Raw genomic sequence first — 26,016 nt, forward strand, 5'->3', positions numbered from 1 at the left:
TTTAAAAAAATAATAATAAATTTTTAATGAAATTATATAATTTCCTCCTGAATTTTATGAATTCATGTTTCTTCCGTTTTGGTTTCTCCGTCCCGTGCATCAACCCCTGCTTCCAAACCTCCATCTTTTTCGTTTCTTCAGCGGGCGAAACGACATCCTTCGGATTCTCCCGTTTGATCTCATGCTGAAAGCAGCATCGTTCATGGTGCCAAAACCATTCTATTCGTTCATTGCATTGTCACAGAAGCTCGGAGAAAGGACTTCTCGGAAACCCCAGATCAAATCCTCCTCCCAAGTACACGATTTTCCTTTGTCCATTTCCATAGATTGGATTCTAATTATTTCTCAGTATTTATCTGCATTTTATCCGTAGATCGGGCCCAAGAAACAACCGAATCAATCCACATAGAGAAACCCCAAATCCAAAAATGGTAAAGAAAATCTCAAAATTTTCCCTCTGTTTCTCCCTGTCATTGATTCACTGTTGTGGAATGATCAGAAATTGAGGTGGGTTTTGGTTTGGATTGTTGTTTTCGCAGTCTGCGCTTTTCAATTTCCATTCGTTTCTCACAGTGGTGCTGCTTCTCATATGTACATGCACTTTCTTGAAGATGCAGTTCCCCACTTTCCTTGAGCAAAAAACTGGGTTGTTACCTTTATTCTTCTGCTTATCTGATTGAGAATTTCATTTCAAGTTTATATAATTACTGTCACATCGACTGTAACTTCTTAATTTCGATGTTCTTTAATCAATTATGTGCAAAATGATGTAGAAAATATGTGTGATTAGTGTATAGAAGCCTGTGTTATAGACATTGACAAATATGGAAAAAGCATACCCTTGATGATATATATGTTTGCGGTTCAAAATATCGGTTTTCTTGAGCATGTGAATAATGTTGCATTCAACCTTTACGTTTAGTCTTCTTAAATAATTTTCATGGTCATTGGCCCCTATATGAAAAAAAAGCTTACCATTGTGATGGGGTTGACTATTTGGATCATTGATGATATGTTTGTTTGTTGGTTGGAAACATCAGTTTTGTTGAACATGTAACTGATGTTGCATTGAAGTTTTAGGTTTAGTACCCTTAAATAATGTTCATAGTCGTCAACAAATGTGACAGAAGTGTGATGGGATTTGAAGATATGGATGATTGATGATATGTCCGTTTATTGGTTAAACATCGGTTTGTTGGACAAGTAACTAGTGTTGCATCGAAGTTTTTGGTCTAGTCTTCTTAAATGATTTTCAAAGTTGTTTGTAAACATGACAGAAGCACACCATTGTGATGGGGTTCGATGATATGGATAATTGATGATATGTTTGTTTCTTGGTTGGAAATATTGGTTTGTTGAACATGTAATGCATATTGGATCAAACTTTTAGGTTTATGTTCCTAAAAAGACTTTGTTGTCACTGGAAAGTATGACAAAAGCATACCATTGTGATGCGGGTTGATGATGATTGATGATATTTTTGTTTCTTGATTGGAAACATCGGTTTTGTTGGACATATAAGTATTGTTGCATTTGCAAATTGACAAACGCATACCGTTGTAATTGGGGTTGAATATATGGAGGATTGATGATACATCCGTTTCTTGGTTAGGAACATCGGTTTTCTTGATCATGCAATCAATGTTGCATCAAAATTCTAGTTTATTCTTCTTAAGTAATTTTCATAGTCACTGACAAATATGACAAAAGCATACCATCATGATGAGGGTTTAAAAAATGGATGGTTGATGATATGTTTGCTTTTTGTTGGAAACATCCTACTGTAGAGTTTAGTCTTCTTAAATGATACTTTTAGGGTTTAGTTGTCCTAAATATTTTTCATGGACTATTAGACTAGGACAACAGTCGACATTTCTATATAAATAATTCCATCGAAGTGTCACCAAGGACAGATAAAAGAGCATATATGTTGATATGGCTAGGTTTATCTAGGTTCTTGCCTAATTTTTAAAACAATCAGCCTTTATCAACAACATTGTGCAAAATTATAGAACTTGTATAAGTACAACATGTCTCGGGAGGCTGAAAAGAGAGTGTTGAAGTAGCAAAAGACCTAATGAGATATGGGGTTTCTTGAAAATTATAGAATGGTATTGCAGATAAGGAACGAGACAACTTAGCGTTCATCTATAGGTTTATGTGGAGATGTGTCTCTCTTTATCTGCGCAGACAAGTTGAGGTTATATAATACCTTATTGAGGAACATAAATATATATATAGACACACACATGTATATAAAGGACCATAGCAGGTAGGAATTTAGATCATGATTGAAAGTAAAATGGCTTCCCCCCTCCCAAAACCCAAAAAAGAAAAAAAAATGGATAGTGTAGATTTTGATTATTGATGTTATTTGCATTGTAGTAAGGGAATTAGTTCATACACAGGGATGGTTTCCTTTCTGTTGCTTGTATTTGCTTTTGTTGATAAAAAAACCCGTTATCGCCTGCTGAAAAATGATGACACAATAGGATGAGTAACTATTTTCTTCTAGTTATGGAATTCTACATCATGTATTATAATTCCTTTTTGATGTGGCAGGTTTCGCGGTTTCTTTTGGAAAGCGGCTAGAGTAGGTAGGCTTCTTAAGGGAGCATAAACACTACATCATTTTTTCCTTCCCTTGATAATTTCCTAGAACCAAACATAGTCTTAAGTTTTTAAGAAAATTGATAACTCACCATGATATTAGAGCTTTGCTTAGTTGGAGTCATGATTCTAAGTCCCCTTCCCCTATTGTTGTGAGGGGGTGTCCATTACATTGACAGTAGGATAAACGACCTCTTTTGTTACTTGAAACAGGTGAACGTTTGAGCCCTTGGGTGGCTGCGGGAAGCTTTGCGATGGGAGTTTCAATAATTTTCTTCTAAGACATGGCGATTTTTGTTGTATACTGGTAGCGCGATTTTCTTGTTTCATACCTGTAATTGTCCAACCCATTAGATCCAAATGCTGATGTTGGTTGGTCTAGTGATATAAAATGATCCTCTTAAGCTTCATCTGTAACAGGTTGCATGGTTTATTAATAATATCTTAATCTTATGTCAATCTTCAGAAAAAATCTATGGTGTCATTTCAGTATCACAAGTTCATAACTAACTTTTAATCTGGACCGTTCAAAGTATATAATGAAATTTGGATCATTAAATGATGATAGAAATATGTTAAGCAACAAACTAATGAAAAGTCTGTTTAGTAGTGATTTTAGGAAGCGTTTCTAATATTTTTAATACTTAAAAATTTTTATCTTCAAGTGTTAAAAATTATAAAAACATTTTCTCGAAATCGCGAATAAGATATGAAATAATAGGATTAAAGCATACACTACTGTTTAAACATTATTGTTTTGATAAAAATTTTATTGAAAATATTTTTTTAAGAATTTATTTTAAAAATATATTAATTTTTATGAAAATTTGAGTTGTTCAATAGTTTTTTTTAGGAAATAATTTTATTTTCGTAAATAATTGAGAAAACTTTTAAATTACGATTTTTAAAAACTATTTTTGAGAATATTGTTAAATAGATAATAAATTTTCACGGGGATATTTGGTTTATTATTTATTATTATGTTTTGATTGCTCAATGAAAATATAAAAATAAATAAATAAAATTTATTGCCATAAAAAGCAAAATTCATGCTTGTTACGATTTGGAATCATTTTTCATATTTTATCTTTTTTCAATATAAAAAAATTAAATGTAGTAATAATTACATAAAACTTCATATATTTTAATTTTTTATTTAAAAATATATGTACGAAATTTAAATATATTTATCATTTTACCTGTGTAGCACTTTTCCTTCAAACGTTCGGAGGAATTTGAAAACAAACGTCACTTCAGAAACATATTCCTGAAGCAAAGCCGCTTCATCTTCTTCTCCGACGGCCAGTTCTGCTATTCGCTCTGGGCCTTTTCCGACTACGCCGACAAGCGTCTTCATCTCTCCGACTGTTCTCAGTTCGTTAGTTTCGGTCTTTGTTTTCCGTCAATTCAATTATTGCGGTCTTTTGTCCGCTCTGTTTGGATTTAATTTATCTGAATCGGAAATGTTGAAAAGTTTTGAGTTTATTTTTTATTTTTCATTGTGGTTGGGAGGTTCTTTTCTTGTATCAGATCATGGATTTTTCTGATCATGCTTACGTTTCATAAGTATGTTCTGAAAGCCTAACAGAGAATGAAGAGAAAAGAAGGCTGCCATGGACTCCAATTGAGAATCAAGAAGGGTATTGCTTAATTAAAGAGAGGATAACACAGGCCCTTAGGCACTTCAAAGAATCTACTGAACATGTTCTAGCTCAGTTTTGGGCACCTGTGAAGAATGGGGACCAGTGTCTTCTCACCACTTCCGGGCAGCCCTTTGTTCTTGATTCAAATAGTAATAGCCTTCATCAGAACAGGATGATATCTCCGACGTATTTGTTCTCTGTGGATGGGGAGAGTGACGGAGCCCTCGGTCTTCCTGCTCGTGTTTTCAGGCACAAATTGCCAGAGTGGACTCCAAATGTACATTATTACCCCAGCAGAGAGTACCCTCGTCTTGAACATGCTTTGCATTACAATGTCAGGGGAACATTGGCTTTGCCAGTGTTCGAACCTTCAAGGCAGTCCTGTGTGGGTGTGCTTGAGCTTGTAATGACTTCGCAGAAGATTAACTATGCACCGGAGTTGGACAAAATCTGCAAAAGCCTTGGGGTTGGTTTCTTTCCCCTACTATGTACTTGAGATCGAAAATTTTGCAAATCACTTTCTTTTGATCATGGTTGAGTTCATATTCGTGGCTTGCTTGGTAATAAAATTGGATCTTCTTACATCATTGCTTGATAGGAGAGACGTAGGAAATTCTCTTTGTTGTTATATTTCAATTTCCTCTTATACAATGAAGGTTGCCAGAATGCCTTGGCTGAAATCTTGGAGATATTTACCATGGTGTGTGAAACCTACAAATTACCTATGGCTCAAACCTGGGTTCCCTGCAGCCACGGTAGTGGTCCGGGGAAGAGCTCTACTAGCTCTGATGGAAACTACATGGACCACGTCTGCATGTCCACGACTGATGTGGCATTCTACGTTGTAGACGCTCAGACGTGGGGCTTCCGGGAGGCTTGTGCCGAGCATCACCTTCAAAAGGGGCAAGGGGTTGCTGGGAGGGCATTTGAGTCCCATAACTAATGCTTCTGCAGCGATATTACCCAATTCTGCAAAGCTGAGTACCCCTTAGTACACCATGCCCGTATGTTTGGGATGCTTTTCAATGGGTGTTTCAATCTGCACTTCTCCAATCCAATGGCCCTAATGCTTTGTTTGTTTTTAGTGATATAAAAAGACACTAATCTTATTTTAAGCCCTCCTGATTACTAACTCAGGTGTGTTTGTTTTTTTGGGTTTTTATTAAAAACTATTTAGTTTTAGAATTTAGGTTGTTTGTTTTTTTACTTTTTCATTACTTATTATAAACTTTTTACTAAATAGAAAAAGTCAAAATATGTGGCTTTTTCTAAATAGAAAAAATAACACAATGGTTTTTTTTACTTTTTAATACTTAATATAAATAAAATACTACAAAAACAAACAACTTAATATTTAATACTATTAAGTATTAAGGTTCTATTTAGAATTGAGTAAAACAACAAACACCACCTGAATTTTGTACTTTATGTCTTGTTGGTCTATTAATGTTATCTTAATCTTAGATCAATTTTTATTGTTGTTAACGTCATCTTATACTATAGACCATAAAAAACAATGCTTTCATCACTCGAATTAAAGTGAAGGATTAATTGACCTTAAAAATCATTCACTCACCGAATCATGGGTTTAAATTAATCAAACTCGGGTTTAACCCTAATTTTAAGTTCTTAAACTAATTCGAATTTTTAATAGATGGGGCATTAGTATGTGTCGTTTGCGTCCTTATAATTTACTCTTCATAAGGATTAGGAATGAAATAAATTAGCTTATTAGTTGACTTTACATTATTTATTATTTTTTTTCATTTTATTATGTTGTCTTGAGTGGTCAAGCACTAATTAAAGTTATATGAGCACTAATTTTAATTAAAAAATTTCCTTATGTGGACAATAATTAAAGTTGCATTATTTTGTGCCATATTTTTTAATAACCATGAAAAATATGAAAATAATAATAATAATTATTATTATTTAAAACTTGTATATAAAAATAAATAAATTTATAAAGTACAAAGAAGTATATTCATAAAATTATATTCAATTTAAGTTTTTTTTTTTATCATGGTTTTCTTTAAACTTTTCATCATCATTTTGAAACTTAGGTGATGATAAAACTTAACACTTATTACTTAATGGTTTAAGTTGATTTCAAGTTAAATTATATTTAAGTTGTTGATTTAAAACTCATTACTTAATTCTTGTTTTAAGTATTCAGATTATTTGATAAAATTAACTTAAAATTTATTTTAAATTATCGAATTAATGTATTTATCCTCATCAATTATAACTAAAGTAAAAAAGGTCGAGTAACAATGAAGGTATGGAGTAATAAAAGATATCGTTGAGACGACTAACACAAATAAAGGTAAAAATGTAAAATTAAAATATAGATTTAAAAAAAATATTTTTAATTATTATTTAAAATTATGTTTTATTTTAAATAATATCATTAAATTATTTTATTAAATATACTTAAGTTATTTAATGACTTAAATTAAATTATTGAGTCACTTTTTAAGTGATTTAAGTTGATTTTTTAAACACCCACTTACCTTTTTCATATTCAAATGACATGTAAAACACTATCCTTCTATTCAATTTTCTCATAATATTTTATGTAATTATTTGATAATAAAAACTTATGAGGCTGAAATTCTAAAAGTTTTTCAAATCCAGAGATGATGTGACGCACATGATCTCAATAAAGAAACCGGAAAAGATCACATGATCTTCCACAGTAAATAAACCATAAAAATAAATAAACATATCATATCATGGATCTTGACTAAGAAGATTATTTCAAAATTCAAAAGTTTTATTTATTTATATATATATAAACATTAATTTGATAGTCATTCTTGTAAAAGGTAGAGCTTCTATTAGTAGAATCTTTATTGTTTAATATAAAAATAAAAAAAAAATTACAAGTAATGATATAAAATTTTTAAAATTTTTATCCTTTAAATTTTCTATTATAGTCTTTTTATCAATATTAATTTTAGGAAGCATTTTTAAAACCCGTTTGATAGTGATTTTAAAAAGCGATTCTAAAATTTTCAACAATGAAATTTTTTTATTTTTCAAGTGTTAAAAAATATAGAAACACTTCTTAAAATCACTATCAAACAGACTCTTAGATTATGTTTGACAGTAATTTTATGAAGCATTTTTAACACTTAAAAATTTATATCATTCAAATGTTAGAAAGACTATAAACGGTTTTTAGAAAACATACTCTTAAGGTGTGTTTAACAGTGATTTTAATAAATGTTTTTATTATTTTTAATACTTAAAATATTAAAATATTAAAAAGATTATAAATACTTTATAAAATTATTATCAACTAAACTCTTAATTTTTATAATGCTTGAAAATTTCTATCTTTCAAATAGTTTTTGAAATGATTGTCAAACATACCCTAAGTAAAACTAAATCATGTAAGAAAAATGAAAAAAACTTATATATGTAAATTCAGTATATGATCCTATAGATTTGGAGGCATAATTGAATTATTTTAATTTCTTTATCCATCATGCTTCCTTCTTAACCTAACTTTGTAGATAGTTGATGCAACCCAAGTCTAATAAATAACGGAGCCCAAAACTTTTGACACTTCCTTTTGAAATGGACTTGAATCTTATAAAATAAAATAAAAAAACCTAAAACAAAGCATTAAATTCCAAAAGTTGATTCTAGTAAAACACAACATTTCGTTTTTCATTTCCCACAAGTTACCAAAAGCACAAGAACCACACACACACATATATATATATATATATATATATATATATATATATTATTTATTATATTCCATATCATAGAATATTTTCCTTTGAAAGATATGGGCAATTTGTGGAATGCATGCCAATTTGGTATAACTCATGAAAATGAAAAGCTGCAACCCAATTTGTCCACCACACTTTAGATTCTCTCTATTATTTAGATTCCTATATTCCTTCATGGGTCTTGAAAATTAAAACTATCTCGATATCAATTTGTAGATATATGCTATAAGGAGGAATGCATCATTCAAATCTCCTATAAGAATTATGGTATGAACATTTGAAATCGACTAAAATTCTTAGTACAATAATTCGAGTTTAAAAATATTTTGATGTCAATAGAATGCATAAGTTGATAAATTTGAAAGACAGCGAGACTCAATTACTACTAATTCAATAATATATTATAAAATTAATCTTTAATATTAAAAAAAAATTCAATTAATCTTGTAAGAGAAAAATATGATTAAAATATAAAAATAATATCGGGGTTATAAATCTAAATGGTACCATCAAACGACACAAATTTACTCACATTAAAACTTTGATATGATTTTTCGTATGAACGATAAAAGTTATCACCTTAGCAACACTTTATTAATGGTTTCAAACATGTGTTAGGATTCCAAATTTAAATTCCAAGTGGGGGTCTTTCATTTATTTATTTCTTAGATAATCCATGTTAAATAAACCACAATGACTTCATTGGCAACACTTTTTACTAAAGGAAGAGAGCAACATGAAGACCCCAAAAGCAAAAATTCAATGAACATATCCAATTATTTTAAGAATACAAGTCCCAATTTTCCACAACATCATTAGTGGGTTTAGTCAGTGCCACATAATCCATTCAAGATTGGTGGTCTAAATCTCCAAAACGTTGTCGTTTAGCAGAGAAAGAAAGAGCCACACATTTGCTCTTGTATGTCTGCTTTTTCTGCCACCAGTGGAGCTCGCAAATGGGGGGAGGCTGGAATCAACAATTTCAGATTCTGTTGGAAAATGACTTCATGAGCCCATTGGGAAATCCACCATGGGGAAATTTCAAATTCCAATTCCCAAGGAAGAATGGGTAAAAGGAGTGGCAAGAATAACAACTTCTCAATAATGAATTTGGCCATTGTTTTTCAGATACAGTGACATCAGTAGATTCCAGTTTGAATAATTTTGTATGGCGAGGTTTCCACTTGGGGTTGGATTCTACTGCCATTCGAGGCTGTCAACCACCGCAAAAAAAAAAGGGTAAATAATTTATGTGAGATGATGTGCCAATGGATTTGGATCAATGGGAATTTTTTTTTTTTTCACATATTGACATGATTTTTTTTAGAAGTCTTGTGGGAGTCGATGGGTGGATGACCATGTACTAAATTTGAGTTTAGTACACTTATTTTCTCGCCTCTATCCTTTTATCTTTCTTTCATTTTCTTAGGATCAATGATTTTCTTGGGAAACAAACAAATGTACTAAAATTGTTCCTTTTTTTTGGTCAAAAATTAAATTCTTGTTCTCCACAAAGAAAATCGAGGTGTCACTATAGAAAATGATAATTTCTTTAAAAATTCTTTTCAAAGTATGTGTATTATAATAAAAACATTTATCACATGATATGATTTTTATAATATTTATGAGCGGTATATATTGTCCAAGAAATTTGCTTTTTAAAATAATATTATTTGTCCTTTCATTATTGCCATCAACGGTCCTAATAGAAGAAGAGAGATCGGTGATACTTTATTCAAATATTATTTGGCTTAATCATATCCATCTGGTTATCTTAATTTTAAAATATGTGGGACGAAACTTTGGGATGCTGGCGACCTCGCCCGCAACAACTAATTGACAAGATTTAAACCCAAGACCAGGTATTATTTATTGGGATCGTACTTCCCGATATTTGTTCTAACTAACTGTACTACGCTAATGGGTTAAGACATGTATACATATATTTATCATATTTTATAAATACTAGAAACTTCGTGTAAATCACCATGGTGACTTCCACCTTTAAGTTTATAGGTTTTTATTTAATTAATTTTTTTTAAAAATATCATAATTATTCTTAACTTTAATAAAAATATTTTTAAAATATATTCAAACAAAAAATTTATTCACATTACATAAATAATTAGATTTATTTTTAATTTGTACTTTTATTTCTTCTATTGTTGAGAATAATTAGGTGAAGGGAAAAATGAAAAACACATGATTAAAATAAATAAAAAAACATTTTGGCAAGTATCTTTTGAAAACAATTTTCTATTTTCTGAAAAATAAAACCATAAATAACAATAAAAAAAAATATAAAATAGTTTCTTATTATTAAAAATATTAAATATGGTATTTTAGGAAGTATTTTTTGGTTGTTTTCAATTATTTTCACTTATTTTCTAAAATTGTTTTAAAAAATAATTATACAAATATGAAAAATGAGTAAAAATATATTAAATTTATTTTTGAAATATAAAAAATAAATTTAAAACATTTTAAGTTCTTATTATTTTTCACAACTGCTTTGAAAAATATTTATAAAACATAACAATTTATTTCATAATTATTTTCGATAACAGTTTTCTATTAAAAAAAATAGGTTTGACGAGTAGAAAACTATTTTCTATTTTATGTCCTTAAAAATAAAAAAATATGGTGTTTTTAAATACTATTTTTTAGTTGTTTTATTTATTTTTTGAGTTATATCTTAAAAAATAATTATATAAATATATTAAATAATTAAAAATAAAGTTTTAAATATAAAAATTATTTTTAAAAAAAATATTAAAAACAGTTTAAATTTGTATTCTGCAAAACATTAAAATATAATTTTTAACAATTATTATTTTAAAATAGTTATGAACGAGACCCTTAGTTTTTAATAAATTTAATTTTTTTATTGTATTTTGCATGACAAATAAAACAAAATATTCAAAATTTAAAATTATTTTATTCTTTTATCCACGCATCAACCTTCAACAACTCCTTAAGCTGCTAGTGGTTTTGAGAACACAAACCCTCCAAAATTAGACCACCAAATACCATTACACCCCTCCTACATATACATAACAGCTTATTTTGATAGTGCTTCCAAAAGATTGTCATGGGTTGATAAGCTTAACTCTGTCAATGTCACCAAACGGACCCCTTAATGGCCCCCATTATATCCACACAAAATCACTTCATTGATACCATCCAAATAAACAACTGTCACCCTAAACCCAAAAAATTCATATTATATACTTTTCCACACCATATTCCAAGATATTTTTAGCCCCCAATACATTATTATAATTTCATGATTTGGGCACCCCCATTTTAATTATTTCAAGGGCACTCCATTGGAATCGGGCTTCCCCATGTAATAAAATTAGGGTGCCTAGATCACAATCCATATTGTTGAGATTAAGCACTATAATCAATTGATTAAAGTAGGTTTAAGACTTTAAGCAAATCCACTACACCAACAACTTCATCGATTATTTAAAGAAGCCGACAGCTACTCTGAGTTAAACCTCTAGGGAGTTTTTTTAAGCCAAGTTCAATGTCATTTGTATTTGTATAAATGTTTTTGAGGGATGTGACGAATCGGATGACTAAACTATTCTTTCATAATTTTTAGTATATTTTAAATATTGAGAAAGACGTTGAAGGGGGGATTTCGAATATGGAAAATAATATTTTTTTATTTTAAGAAAATAAAATCCTCAAATTTCATGCCACGTGGAGGCCATTAAGAGAGGTTGGCGTACTATCTCTAGTGCGCAATATAAAAAGGTTTCCTCCTCCGGTAAAAATTATAGAGGCTGACTTGGCTTTCCCTCCATATCTGTCTTTTTTGTGAGTGATATTGTCGCCTAATCGGACGGCTAAGATTGATATGTCGCCTAGTGCTGCCAACACCTTCTCCTTATTCAATTCCATCCATTAATGCTTCTTGTAAGTTCTAAGTGAAGCACAAAACATACAAATGTCATTTTCCTTAAAATTTGACTCAATTATAATTAATATTCCACTTTTTCCAATGTTTTTTTCCTTAAAAAAACCTTTTATAAAAAATATATTAATTTTACAAATATATATATATATATATATATATATATATATATATATATATATATATATATATAAAGCAGTTGTTGTTGTTGTTTTTTTTTTATTTAATTTATTGATGGATAAATTATTTTTTATAGTGATTATTTTCCCATTTGTATAATTTTTTTTCTTTATATTTTAGCATTCTAATTTTATTTTAAAGAAGAAGTTATTTTTATAAAGAGGTGATTCACTTCGGCCAATGGATAAGCGGTTGGAGGGTATTGTGGGTTGGTAAGGAGCAGAGGATAGAAACTCATATTGTAACAGCGATCCTGCAAAATGCTAGCGCAAGTAGTACAACTGTGGGATTCCATGGAATCACAGTCTGCGATCAACCACCCAACCCTTCTATCTTTCTCTCTCTATTCATTTCATCATCTTAGAGATAGAAAATTCCCGAGAAAATCCTTCAGGAAAAATGTCCGAACCAGACGAGGGGATTCGCAAGTCCCGAGACTGTCCTCCGCCATCCCAAGCCGTCGACCGCGACTCCTTCATGGACTTCGATCTCGATCTCGACGGGTCCTGGCCCTTGGACCAGATCTCCTTCGTCTCCAACCCTATGTCTCCCTTCCTCTTCTCCTCCTCCGACCAGCCCTGCTCTCCGCTCTGGGCCTTCTCCGACGATGCCGACGACAAGCCTTCCGCCATCGGCGTCGGCGGCGGTCTTCGTCTATCGGAATGTTCTCGGTTTCTCACATGTTAGTTGCGGTCTTTCTTGTCTGTCAATTCAATTGTTTCGGTGTTTTTATTTGTTGTATTTGGATTTAGTTTATCTGAATTGGAAATGTTGAAAAATTTGAGGTTTTTAATGTTGTTGGGAAGTTCTTTGCTTATAGTAGATCGTGGATTTTTCTCATCAGGTGTGTGTTTCGTTAGCTGTGACTTCTGTGTGCTTCTTTTAGTTCATATTTCTTGCTGAATTCATGGAAAAGATTCAGATTTTTCACCGTGTATTGAGAACTTTTTGGTTTTCTTTTGCTGGAACTGGCGATTTCGATGCTATTCAGGTGGTTGCTCATTGCTACTTGGTTGTGATTCGAAATTTTTTTGCTCGCCTGAGCCTTTTTTGGATTTTGTTTGACCTAAACTCTGTTTCGTTGCTGAGAAAATGATGGAAAAGGAAGGAGATGGAATTTTGAATCTGATAGTACGTGCTGTTCTTGTTTCTAGGACCAAATAAAAGCTCATTCAGCAGAGTCATAAAAGCTCTTTCATGTCAATCAAGTGGTCGTACAGGCTCAATTCTATTAGTGAATTCGACCTTGGAAGTTCTAATGTTTCTCCCTAAATCTTCTCAACCACCGAACGGAGATTAGTCCATCTTATCCAAAAGTTTATTTCTAGTCCTGGTTTTTATGACGTTGCATTCCATTATTTTCTAGAAACAGTCATTGTAGCACATGCTTTTATTGGTTGTGCATGCTAAATAGTAATATAACTTCCCGATTTCTGTAAGAGGTTTATTCATTTATGTTAACTTGAAAATTTTCACTGGATATAGGTAATCCAGATTTGATACCTGAAAGCAGAACAGAGAATGATGAGAAAAGAAGGCTGCCTCCATCGGTTTTCACATTGACACCAATTGAGAATCCAGATGGGTGTTGCATAATTAAAGAGAGGATGACACAGGCTCTTCGATACTTCAAAGAATCTACTGAACAACATGTTCTAGCTCAGGTTTGGGCACCTGTGAAAAATGGGGATCGGTGTCTTCTCACAACATACGGACAGCCCTTTGTTCTTGATCCACATAGTAATGGCCTTCATCAGTACAGGATGATATCTCTGACATATACGTTTTCTGTTGATGGGGAGAGTGACGGAGCCCTCAGGCTTCCTGCTCGTGTTTTCAGGCAAAAATTGCCGGAGTGGACTCCAAATGTACAGTATTACTCCAGCAGAGAGTACTCTCGACTTAATCATGCTTTGCATTACAATGTAAGGGGAACATTGGCTTTGCCAGTGTTTGAACCTTCTGGGCCGTCCTGTGTGGGTGTACTAGAGCTCATTATGACTTCACAGAAGATTAACTATGCACCTGAGGTTGATAAAGTCTGCAAAGCGCTTGAGGTTGGGTCTCTATGCCTTATTATGCACATGAAGTTGATAAAATCCACAAATCACTACATGATCCTTTATTTTCTTTATGTGGATTATTTTAATAATTGGGATCATGGTTGAGTTCATACTCATGTTTTCTTTGGTGATAAAAATTGGAATCCTCTTACACTATTGCTTGATAGGAGAGGCATAGGAAATTCTCTCTGTTGTCAGATGTTAATAACACCTAAACAAAAAAGGGTACTCCAAAACACACAGGGTGTATACAAAGGGTGCTAAAACGACAATTGCTTTCATAATTTTCTCTTATATTTATGATTGATATGGACCAATTATTATTTCTCATTTATATGAAATGGTTTTGGATTACAGTGTATAATAGTTGGCTAAAATATATAGATACAAACAGTATTCCATGATTATAAATTTTGATCTTAATACTTAAATAAATGGATGGGAACTTTCTTTTGCCAGTTTTGCATGTTTCAAATGAACATTCAAAGGTATGGCACCAGGGAGTGCTGTGATAGGGAAGAAATTGCAAGCAGCAGGTTTTTAGGCTAGTTAGCAGAGAAAGAGATTGAAGTTTGTTTTCCTTTGGCATTGGATGTAGCCACTATGTGCAACAAATGAGGGCCCATGTGCACATAACTAAGCCTTTTGGATGTCCATTTCCAAGGCTAGTATAAAGATTTTTCCTATCATCTGTCCACCTAACACCCTTAAATTTGGTCAAGGTATTAGAAATGAAGTTTAAACCTTAGTCATGCTACTACCATGTAACCCAAAAGAACTTGCTTATGTAGTTAGATTTCATTATATGTGCAGCAGGGGCGGGGTGTGCCTTTATTTCTAGCTATGGAATTTTAACCAAGTTCATTGAGTTGGTATATCACAACATTGCCGAGGTGAGGTCAGCCCAAAATCTGCCCGAGTGGTCATGGTTCTCAATAGGAAATTTATTGTTGTGATGAAAGCTGGTGTACTTTGTGGTTATACAATGTTTTAATAAGAATTTGGATGAACTTGTGATGATTATAGTAAATGACATATAATTTAGTTACCATATAGATGGTAAAAGCTCATCTGTGAGTTTGGCTGTGTGATCAGTATTGTTATATGTTAGTAGCATATCATATGCACTGTCTGCATGATGATGGACTTCATCCTGCTTTGGCATATGTTACTGTTCATTGGGATGCCCTTTTTTTTTTTTTTTTTCTCTTTCCATTTTTTCCTTATCTGCCTGTAGTTCTTGCGTTCAAGTTCTTTTCCTGTGCTAATCTAGTGATTTTATGTAGAAATTACTGGCTAATCCTTTTGCACTTCTGGATGTAAAATGTAGTGTTTTAAAAGGCTAATAAGTCTTACCCTCAAAGTGAGGCTATGCAAATTAGCCTTAAGGCTACAGTCTCAATATAGGGTAATTGAGGCTTGAGCCTCACCCAGCTAAGGCTTACAGCCTTAAGGCTACAACCTCCATGCTAATTAGGGTTAAGCCTCAAATATTCACCGGGTTTTAATGGATTTAGGGTCTTTATGGGCTTTTTATATATATTTTACAAGATGCTTAAGTCTTAACATTGAATGGTTTTAATGAATTGCACTTTTCTAAGTATACTGTATAGATTTACAAGTTTTGTTTTGAGTTCAAAGCTAGGGTTAGAGTGTACATATATGATCATTCAATGACCATGATAGGATTGTTGATTTTCTTAGCTCCTTGCTTGTGTGTACTCTTGTGCACGCTTTTCTTAGGTACCATCAATTTATGTCCGATTTTGCCTATCAAAAAGAAAAAGAAAAAGAAAAAAAGATTAGATTTAAACCTTTTATAAAGTAAGGGATTAGTTAGCCACCAATTAATTCTTTAAATAGGAAGGGAAGAAAGAGATTGAGAAAAAGGAATAAAAGAGTTGTTTGCTGTTGTAATGGTTAAACTCTTATATAATTAATTTCTTATTATCGATAAATAAAAGGAAAAAGACAACAACAATTGATGAATGAAGAAGAAGAATAGGTAAACATTAACACTAATGTGGAGGATAATAAGACAATTGGATATGATCATGATTCCCTGGATGGTCCTAGTGGTGATAGCGAGGGTAATGCAGAATATTATTTGATGAAGCCATGAGGGAGAATTAGATTTTAGAAGAGAGAAAGAGGAACAAAATTAGAAACTACTGATAATAACAAACAATTAATATGGTTATTATAGATTTTATGGTTTCCTTATTATTCAATTTTTATGTGATTTTATTAGTTCATTTTATTTTTATTTTTTGAGATATGTTCTTTTATTCTTCTTCTTCTTCTTCTTATTATTATTATTTTGTTTAAGGTTTATCCTTGTTTCGCCTTGAGGCTTATGTCTCGTCTCCATTGGTTAAAACGCCTCAAAACCACCTTTAGCCTTTTAAAACATTGGTGTCATGTGGTGTTACCCACATGCTTTTTGGAAAATATTTTTTATTTCTTACCTTTCGAAATTCCTCAGTCACATAATTTCAGTTACCCTGCAGGCGGTAAATCTCAAAAGTTCAGAAATATTGGAGCATCCAAAGGCACAGGTGAGCTGAAACTGTGATGTGAATGTCATATCTGGTTCTCTTCTTTTTCCCTTCTCTGTTCTAATGCACATATGTACTTGGCCATGCTTTTAAACCAGAACCAGATTTGCAATGAAGGTCGCCAGAATGCCTTGGCTGAAATCTTGGAGATATTTACAGTGGTATGTGAAACTTACAAATTACCTCTGGCTCAGACCTGGGTTCCTTGCAGGCATCGCAGTGTTCTAGCTGGTGGTGGTGGTCTGAGGAAGAGCTGCTCTAGCTTTGATGGAAGCTGCATGGGCCAAGTCTGCATGTCCACAACTGATGTAGCATTCTACGTTGTTGACGCTCACATGTGGGGTTTTAGGGAGGCCTGTGCTGAGCATCACTTACAAAAGGGGCAGGGGGTTGCTGGGAGGGCATTTGAGTCCCATAACTCATGCTACTGCAGCAATATTACCCAATTCTGCAAAACTGAGTACCCCTTAGTACACTATGCGCGCATGTTTGGGTTAACTTGCTGTTTTGCAATCTGTTTGCGAAGTACTCACACTGGAAATGATGATTACATTCTAGAGTTCTTTCTGCCCCCTAGTATCACAGACAGTAGAGACCAACAGACCTTGTTGGACTCCCTATTGGCAACAATGAAGCAGCATTTTCAGAGTCTTAGGGTTGCTTCTGGAAAAGAATTTGAAGAGGAGGAAAAATCTGTCGAAATTATCAAATTGCCTATGAATGGGAAGCTCGATTCAAGACTTGAATCTATTCAAATATCGCAATCTACTCCATCTCCACCTGGGCCTGATATCTTGCCAAGCAGGGGAGAGATGCAGCAGCTAGATTCCACAAAACATCAATTAATGGTGGAGTTTGATGCTATAAAGGATAGAGAGAATGTTGTAGGTGCGGGTGTAAGCCAAAATGCAGTTTCTTTCCCAGGGAACAAAGAAATACGAAAGCCATCAGAGAGAAAGCGTGGAAAAACTGAGAAATCAATTAGCTTAGAGGTCCTCCAACAATATTTTGCTGGGAGTCTTAAAGATGCTGCAAAAAGCCTTGGTGGTACGTTTCTACACTTAAAAAAGTTGTTTGCAATCTTGCTCTGTTATTTCCAAAATGCTGAATTAATCATCTATAGAAATCGGATTGTTCTATTGCAATAGCAATTGAAATGAATTAATCTTATCAAGATTCTTGCTTTTACATTTACAGTTTGCCCTACTACAATGAAGCGTATATGCAGGCAGCATGGAATCTCCCGGTGGCCATCTCGTAAGATCAACAAGGTTAATCGTTCCCTCTCTAAGCTAAAGCGTGTAATTGAATCTGTCCAGGTTTCTGAAAGAGCATTTGGTCTAACTTCTCTCACTTCAAGTCCACTCCCTGTCGCTGTTGGTTCCATTTCTTGGCCTGCTACTTTGAATGGACCGTATCAACAAAACTCCCCAGGTTCTAAATCTGCTGAACCCCAGGGAGAAAAGAGTGGATCACCCACCTGTAGGACCCCGGGAAGTGATGGTCAGGCTGAAACAGCAGCTCAATTTCATGAAGGTGGGAGATCGAGTCACAAGGAACTTATTCATGAGCAAAGTGGCTGTCTGCCAGAGCTGGGTAAGGGAGCAACTGGGTCGAAAACAAGGAGTGGGTCAAGGGAAGAGAGTGCTGGGACCCCCACTTCCCATGGTTCATGCCAAGGCAGCCCCGAAAATGAAACAACATCTGCGAAAAATCACTCCAATTCTCCCATCTACGACCAATGTGAAAAAGCAGTGGGCGGATTGGAATCAGCATTTCAACCAAGAGAACTGAGTCTATCAGCTGCATTCTCAATCCCTGAGGCTCTTATCACAACAGAACCCCAAACCCACTTTGGAGGAATGCTGATTGAGGATGCAGGAAGCTCAAAAGACTTGAGAAATCTGTGTCCTTCAGTAGCAGATGCCATGCTAGACGAGCGAGTCCCAGAGTCCAGTTGGACAAACCCCCCATGTTCTGATATTCCTCCCAAGCACACCATGAATGCTGTAGCTCACACCATCCCACAAATTACAGCTAGGCCAGATGTGAGGACCATGACCATAAAGGCCACCTACAGAGACGACATAATCAGGTTCCGAATCCCTCTGACCTCCGGCATCGTGGAGTTGAAGGAAGAAGTGGCGAAACGGCTCAAGTTAGAGGTGGGTACTTTCGATATCAAGTATCTCGATGATGATCACGAGTGGGTATTAATCGCCTGCAATGCAGACTTACAGGAGTGCATGGACATATCATGGACTACGGGCAGCAACATAATCAGGTTACTGGTTCAGGATCTAATGACCAATCTGGGTAGCTCCTGCGAAAGCACTGGGGAGTAAGGAGGATTAGATTGTATATATGGTCAAGTTTGTAGTAACATTCTTGTAGTGTTAGATTGCTAGGAAAGTGAAGCTGTAGATTTTGGTTCCAAGAGCCTGCTCAGTCAGTCAGTCAGAAATTTTCCCTTTGGCCTAGAGAAATCCCACTAGTCTGTTTTTTAATGAAACATTTGTAACATATTCTTTTAGGGAATAAATCAAATTTTTGTTTCTTTTAGAACCAATTGTAAGATATTAAACGGTTGAATTCATTTCATAGTGTATTGTTTAATATCTCTTCTCCAGCTCTAGGCTTCTAAATTAGGTTTAGTTTTTTTTTTTTTATCAAATTAATAACTTATTAATAATGAAAAACTTAAATAATCAGCAGAGATATGAAAAGATTTTTCACCAAGCTGTTTATGATAGAAAAGCCAAAAAGTGAGATCATAGATTCCCTGCCTTTCTGTGGAGAATTGTGGAAGCAAGATTCGGAATTTTTTATTTTTTATTTTTATTTTTTAATGGGAACAAAACTTTTCACTTGTTTAACATATCCTTACAGGATACTGTTTATTACCAAGTCAACTCATGAAGATTTCTATTGAAAACCAAAACCCAGAAGAATCCGCAAGGGAAAAGGAATTTTGGGAAATCATTTCCGTTTTATTTGCCGTCACTGTCACGTGACATACACGTGCCCAAATGGGTCTTCAAAAAGTTAAAAAAGGGAGCAGGTACAGAGAAGAGGAAATTAGCTAAAGATGGTAATATGGTATACACTTTCATAAAAGCTCACAAGCCATCATGTTACCATACATGGCTTATATTGAAGTATGATATGACATCACACTGTCATCATCAACAAAAACCCTAAAGAGACAGAAAAAAAAAATAAAAACACCTCTTAATATGATCGTGACTTTTAGTTTTCCGATCATCAGACGGTGGGGAAGCTTACAAGCCATCATGTTACCGTATATGGCCTATAATTTAGGTATCACACCTTCATCATCAGCAAAAACCCTATAACGAAGACAAAATTCGTAATCTGATTATATAACTTATGGTTTTCCAATCATCGGACAGTGGGGAAGGTATGGCCCGTATGGGGTACGTCATGTTCTACGGACCTCATGCACACCTCCACCACCACCATTCTGGGCCTTGTCCATGGGTTCAGCAGTGACCACCACTTGGGCCAAGTCCATCTCAACTTTGCCTTGTTTTCTTTCTGCCAACTGTCTCTTCGTGGATTTGTAAAACATTGCGTATAAGGTCAGCTGGGCCGCTGCAAAAAGTGTGCCCAGTCCATTGGGAACCTGCATCATAAAGCCCAAGGCCCATTTTCAGCTAAAAAATAAATCAAAATTACAATTTTTTTTGGGAAAAAAAAAGTAAAAAAAAAAAAAAAAAAAAGGTGACGAGGATGTGGCCTTTTCGCCACTTGGACATACGACAAAGAGACAGAATGAACGTGAATAAAATAATTAAAATGCATTAAATGCAAATATTTAACCCGATTATTCTATTTGCTTTTATAATACTAAAGATGTGATTTTGACATGTGATGAGAAACAATGGGAACAAATGGATTAATTAATATATGGCAGAGAAATATATAAAGAAATAACCAAATAGTCAAACCCAAAAAAAAAAAAAAAAAAAAAAAAATGATTCTTAACAAAAATTTATGCAATTTTTTTTAAAATTTTTTTAAATTGGAGCAGTGGATTTGGACCAAAAATCCGAAAAAGAGTGTCGTGTATATGTCAGAAGTGTAGTAGTTTGGAGTCTGGACAAGTCCTGGCCTAGCCAAACATAGAAACATGGACTTTTCCATCTGCTTTACTCTTTCTTCTCTTCCCAACTGCTTCAACTATCTGAATTTCAATCAGATTAATTTCTCATTTACACCTAACACTGTTAAAGCTTGAGGGTAGGGTTTTTGAAGTCAAATGTGGTTTATTTTTCACTAAAAATAAGGAACAAATATGATTTGAATTTAAGGAAGAGAGAGTATGACGTGAATTTAATGCTACCTTTTTGTTCAAATTTTTACATCAAGTGGGTATGTTATAACATGACGTCATAGCCCGTTAATTGTTAAGCTTTTGAATTAAATACGATAAATTATCCAAATTTATTCACAGCTTACAGTGATGAAGAGGTCAAAGCGGATGAGAGCATAAGTAGTCCAAGCAATGCCATTTCCGAAGGCAGCCAAGGAGAGGAAGAATGGCATGTACTCCACACTCTTGGTTCTGATCACCATTTTCTGCAACATTTTCACAGCCACCCACCCCATAAATGGATGCAGTCATTTCGGAAAGTTGAAATGGTATGTCTTGTGATTTTTAGTAAAATAGAAAACACTTGGTGAATGACAAGTAAAGATACTAACCATGACCGAGAGTGGTGAAGCATACATCATGATGTTAAACAGAATACAAATGGTTCCGACGATCATTGACCGGCGGTCGGTGGTGTGGACCATGGTGAGGGTGAGGAGGGCGACAATGGCGACGAAGATGATCTCCACTAGGGCTATCATTATGACCCTCAACCTGTTACCTCTATTGGAGAAGACGATGAAGAGGATCAAGTAAACGAGCTCAATGACGAAGCCAGTCCCGTTTATGGTCACGACCAGGGTGCTATGTGGGTGCACCATGGGCAGGCCGTACAGGACCCAGACCATGCAGTTGATGAATGTTGCAAGGTAGGGAACTGGTGAGTACTGCTCCACTGAACCTTTCTTCCATATTGATATGAAAGTTGGCCTGAAAATAAACATCCCCATTAACAATTATATATGCTGATTTTTATCAGCAGAAGATGTATGGAAATGGTGAGTGAACTTACACTGGTGATAAGAACAGGAAGAGTGCGATGATGTTTCCTGGAAAAACAAGGAAAATAAAGAAACCCCAGATCAGTTTTCGAGAACCCAAGTGAAAGAAGATGGTGAAGAAGCTGGGTATATGGGTAAATTAATTAATGGATTAATCACCTAGGATGCCAACTGCGGTTCGAGCAACTTCTGTAGAAGACATGGCTGTGAAAGCCGCGGAAGCAGAAGGAGAGTGAGATGGAGAAGAAGAAGAGAGCGAGAGGTTGTTGTGAGCTGGTTGGGGAGGAAGGAGGGGGAGAGAGGGGATTATATAGAAGAGTTAAAAGTAGGTGGATGTAGTGTTCGGTTTGAGTCTATCTCAAGAGATACACTCATCACTAGTCTACAAAACAACTGGCTGGTCACTTGCATGACATGTATTGGGCTGTGAAAAATGAAACAACACATGGAAGAGAGAGAGAGAGAGAGAGAGAGAGCGAGAGAGAGGGAAATAGAGATAGAGAGAGAAAGAGAGAGGGAAAGAGAGAGAGACATAAGGGGTATGTATTGGCACTGCCTTCAAGATTCTCAAAACCCTAGTGCCACAGTCCTCAGAAAGTGACTGATTCTCTCATGGCCTTTTCTTGGATAATAGCCAATTCCTACTACTACCGTTTGCACCAAATTTATGTCAAACTTATCCGTTTCATTGGTATTGGGTAAATTTTTGCTGTCAGGGCAGTTATAGAGCTGCCCAGTACCCACCCTCTTCATCTTTATCATTCTTTTGCTTCTCTACCTTCCTTCATGGCCCTCAAAAACCCTAAATTGGCCTCCGGGTAGCTAAAATTAAAGCTACGAGAGATGCGTTCATAGAGGGCAGCAATGGGTTTTCATTGCATCTCACGAGGGCACCCAATTTTGTTAGGAAAAAGCTGCAGGAGCACCCCATGTTAAATCTTGTTTGGTCACTAGGAAAATATCCAAGGCATATTAGGTATAATAAATAATAATAATAACTTACAAAGTTGTTATGCATGATCTTTTCTGTGGTAAAGTTTTTTAATTGCGTAATCAAACAGTCCTCTCTTCCAAATAATAATGAGAGAAAAGTCTAAATCATACATGATCATAGTGAATAAACATTAGCCCATCTAATATGACCATTTTGTACTACTGCAAATTCACTCAGCAGTTTGTCTGCCAGACGACACTTCCTCCAAATTTGGTAAAAAAAAGTCAACCCCATTGCATTAGTGACTAATTATCATGATGGTCCGACAGGTTGGTCGTATGGCTCAATGTGAATCAGACATACAATTAGTATTATTGCATAATGAGAGAGAAGTTTCTCCTTAATTATTAGCAATTAAGCTAAGTTGATAAGACGAGTACTGCATTTGTACAAATATTAGATCTCTTTTTGGCACCCAAAAGAAGAAAATGCATTCATGGCATGGCCGTGTTGTTGTATTGTTCTCATACGGCAAGAAAGCATCGATGCATGCATCTCATTGAGAGAAGAACTAATAATTTTGTTGAGAATCTTTCTTTTAATTTAATTTAGTTTTTATTAATAATTATATAATATTTATCGTAAAAAAATTTACTCTCGATAACTTTCATCCTCATTCACATGGGAGGGCGAATTTATCAACCAAAGAAAGATCCCAATAAAGCATTATGTCCATACATGAGTTAGATCTTAGTCACATTGTGTTTCCCACGTGTGAGCAAACTTTTTTTTTTCTTCATATTTTCTCATTATTTTTTATATTTTCTCATTGAAGACACGTGTATTAATTTTAAAGCAGGCAAAAATATCTTGTAAATCATCGGAAAAAAAACCAAAATCTAGGAATTTGCAGTTACGAAACGGTTATGTCCAAAGACTCCATGGCAGCGAGCATTGCATGTGAGTATCGCAATCACCTCTAAAATGGCAAAAAAGCGTTGGGCTAGGAAAAATCTGCATCGGATTCTTGAGATTTTCATCAACCTTTAGTGTAACTTAAACTAATACACCAAACATGCCACCTTAACAAAGATGCAATCTCACAATTCATATTTAATCGCTACGAGGCCTCTGCAGAAGACACATAGCATTCGACGTCCATTAAATCGCGGCAAAACCATAAATAATTCCGGAATCTAATTCTGGAGTTCTACAACCCTCCTCCATATGCTTTATTTCCGATCCTATTTGATCAGTCATTCTGATTTGATGTTACAAGTATATTATGCTTTCCTAATTACCTTCTAGAAGATGAATATTATTTACTTTTTCGTAACCCCCCTTATCGGAATTACTAAAAGGTTGGTGAAATATATATATATATATATATAACATATATGTTGGAATATTATTTACTTTTTCGTAACCCCCTTATCGGAATTGTTAAAAGGTTGGTGAAATATAACATATAACATATAACCATTCATGCCCAACTTTACAAATGTTTGGTACTAATTTTCACCAATGCACCTAGTTTTTGGACTCCGATATTCACGTGAAACCCGTGTCAAATTAGATGGGATAAAATAATCCTGAGATTTATAAATTTAATATCTTTCATGTTTTTATTTGAAAAATAATTCTTTTTTTTATTTACATAAATATCTTTAATTATTTCAAGTATTTACGTATAATTTTAAAAAAATATTTTTATAAAAAAAATATAAAAATATTTTTGTTAAAAAAAAAATTATATTATGAAATAAGATGTGGAAATATAGGGGAAGCCATAAAATATTGTATTAATTATTAATTTAATATAAATTTATAACCATCGAGTTTAAAAATTTAGATATTTTAACAATTCAACAAAAACAATTATCCATTAGTTTAAAATAATTAAAAATGAGAATATATTATTCATATTTTCAAAAAAATAAAAAATAATATATGAAATATGCATGCTTAGATTTGGACAGATTGTCACACCTTCATCGTGCCAACCCTATTCAGGGCCTTGAATGTGCCAGCTCAGTAGCTCAACCCCGGTTGACCGACATATTCAAGGTTTTGATGAGAGGATAACGAAAAAAAAAAACCCGTAGCTGGAGCTCAGTCGGCCAAATTGAATCAAACCTTGTCTTTCAGCCATTCATGTACGTGGTGCCAAGACTTAATGACGCCATTCTTTCATGACAACTGGCCTGCAGGGCGTGTACAGAAATACATTCACTGTATGATTGGGGTTAGTTATCTCTGGAGGCCAGCCTGAACTTGAATCATTTAGCAGTAGACGCACAAACCGAAATTCGGCGGACGAAGGGTTGTTATGAGTTGTTGGAGCCGAATTGAACTGCTTAACCATGCATTAATGTTGGGGGTTGTAGCAGAGAGAATAAGGTAGAGATTGATGTGCCAAAAACTGTAAACTTTTACATGTCAAGGGGTGTATTCCTAGTAGGCGAATGATTTTTTTCAACACTGAAAAGTGACCCAATTGACTTCGGTTCTATAACACAAATTAGGGGAGTGTTGTACTACGAAGTAGAGATTTTTTAGTAACATAAATGAGAAAAAGCTGAATAGCTTTTCTACTTTCAGCCCCCATACGCGCCCTATTCAAAAGGACATGTACCCATTATCACAACTCATGTGGGAGAGGCAGATCAAAGGCAAAAGACAGAGAGATTCAGAGTAGAGATCTCAGACTTAATTAAAGCTCAGATACCATGTTAAACGACATTTAATTCAAAACTTAAGCTATTAGGTAGTGGACCAACAATATATGCAGCATTATGTGAAGTCACTGGACATTGGACATTAAGTAGTGGGGGAGGATTTAAGTCCTTGTCAAGAAAACATTGGGGGTTGTCCGAATCAGACATATATTCCTGCCCTAGGGATCCATATCTAGGCCTAGTGAATCTAATTCTCATATAGACTCACACTCTGTGAACCAGACATCTGTGCCATTGTACAATAAATCAGACACGGTTGTAGAAGTATATGTGATTTCTAGACTCATTGTAGAGGTGACCACCTGCTTTAAACACAGGAATGACAATGCAGAACAAAGAAGACAGACGACTTTTAGTTGAAAACATTCTCATTTTGGGTAACTGATGTATCCAAGAACCGCCCCATTTACTGAAATCATTGAAGCACGGTTTACTAAGGCT

General features: G+C 34.2%; 2 protein-coding genes and 1 non-coding gene across 3 annotated transcripts; 2 read left to right on the forward strand and 1 right to left on the reverse strand.

Annotated features, from left to right (window-relative positions):
• Positions 1-41: 41 nt before the first annotated feature.
• LOC100259783 (uncharacterized) lies at positions 42-2,599 on the forward strand. Its single transcript, XR_009467640.1, has 3 exons — positions 42-295; positions 374-431; positions 2,563-2,599. It is a non-coding gene; the product is annotated as an uncharacterized LOC100259783 (transcript).
• A 9,780-nt stretch (positions 2,600-12,379) lies between these two features.
• On the forward strand, positions 12,380-19,341 carry LOC100263398 (protein NLP6). The gene is made up of 5 exons (XM_010661414.3): positions 12,380-12,786; positions 13,590-14,161; positions 16,678-16,725; positions 16,824-17,772; positions 17,923-19,341. Exons 1-5 carry the CDS (start codon positions 12,504-12,506, stop codon positions 19,068-19,070), a joined length of 3,000 nt encoding a protein of 999 aa, XP_010659716.1. The 5' UTR covers positions 12,380-12,503; the 3' UTR covers positions 19,071-19,341.
• A 462-nt stretch (positions 19,342-19,803) lies between these two features.
• LOC100241122 (bidirectional sugar transporter SWEET4) lies at positions 19,804-22,211 on the reverse strand. The gene is made up of 5 exons (XM_002263661.4): positions 22,063-22,211; positions 21,915-21,951; positions 21,454-21,832; positions 21,208-21,327; positions 19,804-20,371 (listed from the first exon to the last, which is right to left on the reverse strand). The coding sequence occupies exons 1-5, from the start codon at positions 22,103-22,105 to the stop codon at positions 20,168-20,170; spliced, it is 783 nt and encodes a 260-aa protein (XP_002263697.1). The 5' UTR covers positions 22,106-22,211; the 3' UTR covers positions 19,804-20,167.
• Positions 22,212-26,016: the final 3,805 nt, after the last annotated feature.

This window comes from Vitis vinifera, chromosome 2 (genome assembly GCF_030704535.1).
Source record: "Vitis vinifera cultivar Pinot Noir 40024 chromosome 2, ASM3070453v1".
NCBI lineage: Eukaryota > Viridiplantae > Streptophyta > Magnoliopsida > Vitales > Vitaceae > Vitis > Vitis vinifera.